Source organism: Chelonia mydas, chromosome 2, assembly GCF_015237465.2.
Source record: "Chelonia mydas isolate rCheMyd1 chromosome 2, rCheMyd1.pri.v2, whole genome shotgun sequence".
In the NCBI taxonomy this organism is placed as follows: Eukaryota; Metazoa; Chordata; order Testudines; family Cheloniidae; genus Chelonia; species Chelonia mydas.
In genome coordinates, this window is record NC_057850.1 from 22,198,339 (window position 1) to 22,204,338 (window position 6,000).

Below are 6,000 nucleotides of genomic sequence, written 5' to 3' on the forward strand. Positions count from 1 at the left end.
CCTGGGCTGTGGGACCCCACTAGATACATCCTCCCAGTTTGACAGTGAACCATTGATAACTACTCTTTGGGTACAGTTTTACATCCAGTTGTGCACCCACCTTATAGTATTCTCAGCTCTGCACTCTAGTCTATCAGTTTGCAAATGGGATGTGCAGCATGTGGCACACAGAGCATTGTACACCAATTAAAGCTGTGACACTAGTTCTGTGGCCACTCTCTAACCGGATTATTTTTTTCAGGGTACTGATCATCCTTGCACAGCCAACAACCCAGAGAGCTGCTCCACTTCTCTTTCACCCCAAGACTTTATCAACTTGTTCAGATTCTGAACCCTGGTTCTTCACAGCATATCGTATTCTTACAAGACACTTTATAGGGCTCAGCTTGGACACTGAACTTGTAAATAGTGTAAATGTCGATGTTTGTTTGAAGCTCCTGAGTCAAGCAAACAAGAGGATCTTCGAGACGAAAGGTGAAATTGCTCGCTGACGTTTGATGTTTAAGAAATATGGACTTCTAACAAGACTGGCGTGTATAGGCAATGTTGTAAAAAGTCACCTTTTTATTATCAGAGTACAAGATACAGGACAGAAATTTCTTTCTGTTTAGAAGTTAAAACTGAATTTGCCCCATGGCCATTTGAAAACTCTACATTTTTTTCAGTTTCTAATAAATGAAAAGAGAGACGTATGAGAGTAGGACTGTTTAACTGCTCCTCCATCTGGTTTTATTTACAACAGATATTTATAAATACGACATTTTTAAAATATTTATGGGGAAAAATTCCCTGCAACGAGTTTTAATCATACTTGTATGTTAAAAAGAATAAAATTGGATGCATTCAGAAATATGCAAAACATCTAGGGTTTGATCCTAATTAAAACTGAAAATAACACACCACGCCATTTTCTACCTCGAATAAATAGAGTACCTTTGAAACAATAACCCACTATGCAATGTGAACTGTTATACTTTGTACAATGATTTAAAGGGAAATGATGTTTATGACCGTAAGCAAACTTCTTCTTATGTTACTGCTTACTTTTTTAATTAGTTTTCTTGCTGTACTCAGTGCTTGAATGCCCAGATGATGAGCACCTTAGAAATACCTAAGATTTTACTCCCTCCTCTTTTAATTTTGTTGTCTTTATAAAAGAGTAAGCAAAAAAAAAACAACCAAACCAAGGGTGAGGATTTGTATTTAAGGCAGGTGCATGATGGATGAATGATAAGGAGCCAGAGCTAACCTCTCATTAGTGTTAATTCATAACTCCATTGATTTCAGTGGAATTACTCTGGATTTACACCTGTCTGAGATCAGCATCTGGTTCACTGGGTCGGACTCCCTCCACCCCGTGTAACTCCACTGAAATAAAGTCAAAACTGGTGTAACTGAGAGATGACTCAGCCCCATAGGACCAGGTTCCTGATAGGGCTAACTAGGTAAAGTTCCGCTGGGGCCAGTGGAACTGTGCCAGTTTACATTCACTGAGGATCTGGCTCATAACATGTAAGATAAGTACCATTTGTTTGTAACTGCTGTAAGGAACAGGAAAAGCAGCGAGGAAAGCCAGCCATAGAGTCCTAGTGTAATAAGCGTACAGTCAGTCCTTAGGGTAAATAGGATTTCTAATCACCTGACATCCCTGATCATTTCTATCTCATCCATCTCCCTGCCAGTGCCAGATTAACAGAGATACAGTGAGAATTAGTGCTTACAAATCTTGGTCCCACTGAAATTAATGGCCAAACTTCTAATCTCCTTTATTATGTATAACTCATGAATGTGACAAACTTGATCTGGCAGATTCCAGTCCATGTATAAAAGTTTGTAAAGCCTACATAGGAAAAATACTTGCAGTTGTTCTACAGCAGAGTTCACAGACAGCACTTTCCCAACACTGTACGCAGAGCGCGTAAGCAAGGTGACTAAGAAAGACAAACATTAGTAGGTTGTATGTTATGGACAAAAGAGTTGTGAGGAAGAGGAATACTCAGGATAAATCAGGAAGAACTACTTGAGTTTAATTATTAAATAGTCTGTTCCTTTTTTTACAGGTTTTATAATTGATCTCTAACACTTTTCTGCAGCTGTTTATATATGTTTTTGCAACAGTGTTTGCATTTTTACAAACTAAATCACTTTGCATGCTCTTTCAGTAGTTTAGATTGAATAGTGTGGCTGGGGACTGCAGCCCTGGTGAGGGGAGATCCAGGAGAATGATTTGACAGTAACTGCCATTTGTTGCATTCCAAAGGCAGAAGGTTTGGTTCTTCCAGAAATCTCTTTCAGAGGCAGGGCAAGAGACACTCCCATCAGAAATCATTTTGTATTATGCAGAGAAGGGAATAAAATGAAGACAGGGACCTTTCCCTCCCTCCATCTGCTCTCAACTCAAACTCAAAAGAGTAAATTTGATCTCAGGGGGGAGAGGAGGTATGTTCATGTAAGTGGAAAGTGATTCAGAGGTAGTTAACCTGGAGAAATGAAACTCTAGTTGTGGGTGTTAGTGTCATTGAATAAGGGAGGCCAGCTTCTATTCTCATTCACACCCATGCAACCTTGTTGATGTCAGTGAGGTTGTGTGGGTATAAATGAGACTGGAATTTGACTTGGTGAGAAGGGAGTGTTAAGGGCAGTAATTTGGAAGTGACTGAAGTAGTGATGTTGTGTGTCAAGATCCATGTTATTCCTTTCTGTAGCAGTTAAAAGTACCCTTATAACCTTTGTGCCCTCTACTTGGAGGTCTGATTTCCCACCCCCCTTCCCCATCCATCTGCCCCATCTACTCCCAGTGAACCAACCTAAATAGAAGTTGTGATTTGCAATGTCAGATTTGACATACCAGCAATTGGTGTTTCAACCTGTAAAATACTTACTTTAGGTTTCAGAGTAGCAGCCGTGTTAGTCTGTATCCACAAAAAGAAAAGGAGGACTTGTGGCACCTTAGAGACTAACCAATTTATTTGAGCATAAGCTTTTGTGAGCTACAGTCCACTGAATGCATCCGATGAAGCGAGCTGTAGCTCACAAAAGCTTATGCTCAAATAAATTGGTTAGTCTCTAAGGTGCCACAAGTCCTCCTTTTCTTTTCTTTTAGGTTGTATTTATTGGAGCAAGTTCCTCTTCTATGTAACTGACATCAAGTGAATTTAACTCCAGGACTGACTCTGGCCCAGCATGTTCACCATTCCATATATAATAGATATAGTCTGAGCACAGGGTTCTGAGTCAGGAATTTATGAATTCTAGTCCTGGCTGTGCAACCATTTCCTTCTGTGGTTTTGGGCAAAACACTCTCTCTGCCTCCATTTCCAGTCTGTAAAATGGGGATAATAACTACTTATCGCAGTGCCCCACTGTAAGGATCCGTTAGCTAATGTTTGGTAAAGCAGTTGAAGTTTAAAGTGCAGGTTCTGATCTGAAAGCACTACATGGACCTTAAGAGAAACATTTGTCTACACGTTGACACTTTCAGATTGTGGTGTTTCGAGAGAACTTGCTTTTATGTGGTTACCAGAGGCAGAGACCTACAGTATGAAACGAAACGTAATGCATGCTATTAAGGAGTGTAACTCATTAAATGAGTCTGCTAGAGAAAGAAATAGAACTTGCCTCATATTGTTGTTTTATTGCTGCAGCGGTTACTGATATCGATCTCCTCGTGAGTCTTTCCTATTCCCAAAATGGTTAATTACTGTCAAATATTGTAGTGAGTCAAATGATTCCTTTTTAACAACCACTGTTTGTGCCCAGATACCTTAGCCTGACCACTTACAAAGGCATCGGTTTTATTTAAGTAGATTATTTGCATCTGCGTGACTTGGGCTGACAGGAGAATGAAAACTGAGTGGTAACAGTGGGTTTGAGGCAGGAGGGTGCAAGGCTACTCTGGCATAAAAGGGACCTCTTTATTTTCAGGGTAATTCTGGCAAAGTTACTGTAAGTTGAAAACAGGCTTTCTGTGTTTGAACATGACATTGGTGATGATGATCTTTCCAAACAGCCTTTTACCTTGGTTGCCATTAGGGTTTCAATACTATGAAATAAGGTCTGTGCTCTGCCTTTAGCATCATAAATGCAGAGTGATTCCATTGAAGCCAATGGAGTTGCTCCGCATTTACCAGTGCAACAGAGCTGAATATGGCTCAATACAGATATTTTAAAACCACCCCATACAGTGGAGGGGGCATGGGAAGGAAGAGAGGAGAATTTTGCATTTCAGTTTCCTAGAGGTGAGTATTTGAGTTTTATTTGAATGTGACCATCACTTCAAGAGGCTGAATTTCAGTTGTACATAAGCTGAGCAGTTTATACTAATGATGGTTTGGTATTTTAATGTTTGATTATAAAATGTGTGCACCTCATCTTATATTGTTTTTGGGTTTTTTTAAGTGTGTTATTACTTCTGTTTTGTAAAATCGTTAGGAAACCTTGTACTGCTCTACAGACATGCTTCATATGTAAACGTTTAATTGCACCATGCCACGTTCTGTAAATGGGAAGATTGCTGTCCCCCTGTTTTGAATTCCTGTAGTGACTAATGTTTGTGTTCCCATTTCCGTTTGGCTGCACAACCAACTCCTTCTAGAACATACGCAGGTAGTAAACTAGCTTGTTCTGCCCAGCCACTTGTTTGGCCCTCAGTAGCTACAACTGAAATAGACCAGGAACATTTCAAATACCTTAGAATAGCTAATAAATCTTGGATGATGTCTCATGCTTAAACCTTCTGTTCGCTACAGTAAACCATCATGTACTTTTGGGGGGGCTCTTAGTAACCTGTTGCTTCTTTTCACAGGTCAGCACCTTGCCAAAAAATGGCTTTAAATTAAAATGCTAGTTTTGCTTGCTGGCAAAAACACACCCTCCCTGTGGATTTGATGCATAATCAGTTTAAAAGTTTTGCAACAGCATTTGGAGTTCTGCTTGTCGTCTAGCATAGTAATGTGTGCAGACAAGCTAGCTTTTTATAAAGGCTTTCCTTCTACATGTAATGGCTCTTGTAAAGGTCCCTTCTTCTGAACTGACTAGCCCTCTGCTGCCTCTGAGGGTTGAGAAGTTCCTAAGTGGAGCCTAATTTACAATGTACTCAGCACCTCATCAGTATTCACCACTCCATTGACTTCATTGCTCTGGATCATTCAGTTCTCTGCAGGGTCTGGCCCCAAGGACACTACATGTTTCCTCTTCTTGACGGTCTCCATTATATTAATAGCTTGAATACCTAAGTAACACCCCTGTTCTGGCACTCTGTAGAGCGCACACAGCCCTTTCACCTGGGTGACCCCGCTGCTGTAACTGAGGATAGTCTGGCCCTTTTTGGCTATCACTGGCTGCGTATAGTGCCAACAGGGCAGCTCCAGAGTTAACATTTTAATTAGAAATTGCAAATGCACTAATGTTTTAGGGGCTAATCTACAGTAATAATGAATACCTGCTTATATGTGAAAAGGAAGCTTGTTTTTCCTTTTTAAATAAAGCTGTAACTAGATAAGGTATGAAGTGAAAAGCATACCTTGTGTATTAAGACTCATATTATTGTGTGATTAAAATCCTGTATAAATTATTTGCACACTTTTTTTTCTTTGCATGTTCAATTCTGATTTTTACAGCGGTTTGGTACAAACAGTGATGTATTTTTGTAAATTGTCTTTGACACTGAATTGCAATAAATATTCAAACAATGTGAACCTTGGTATTTAGTTGTTTGTTGCTTTCAAGTGAGTAGGCTTCTCGCAAATGTAAATTGAAAGACTCACCTGCAAGTCTATCCAGAGCTTAAATACCATGGCAACATGTGCTTTGGCAATACCCAGAATGGATAAATCCACTGTTTTCTTGTAAATCAAAAGAAAAGAAGGTTAATGCAATTGTCTTCAATAGGGGCCAACAAAAGGTCAATGGTTAAATGGGACTTAAGTGATGCATAGACCTTGCAAAGGAGCATATTTTACCCTAAATGAGTTATGATTCACATGTATCCAGCTGCTTCTA

The 6,000-nt window shown here is 39.6% G+C and overlaps 1 protein-coding gene across 2 annotated transcripts in view; it reads left to right on the forward strand.

Moving 5' to 3' along the window:
* The window catches only part of FBXO32 (F-box protein 32), a 34,850-nt gene extending 29,154 nt beyond the window's left edge, over window positions 1-5,696 (forward strand). For both annotated transcript variants that reach the window (XM_037892041.2, XM_037892040.2), the window contains exon 9: window positions 242-5,696. In XM_037892041.2, the coding sequence (XP_037747969.1) occupies window positions 242-331 (90 nt within the window). In that variant the 3' untranslated portion in view covers window positions 332-5,696. The remainder of the gene's footprint in view (window positions 1-241) is intronic.
* The last annotated feature ends 304 nt before the right edge of the window (window positions 5,697-6,000 follow it).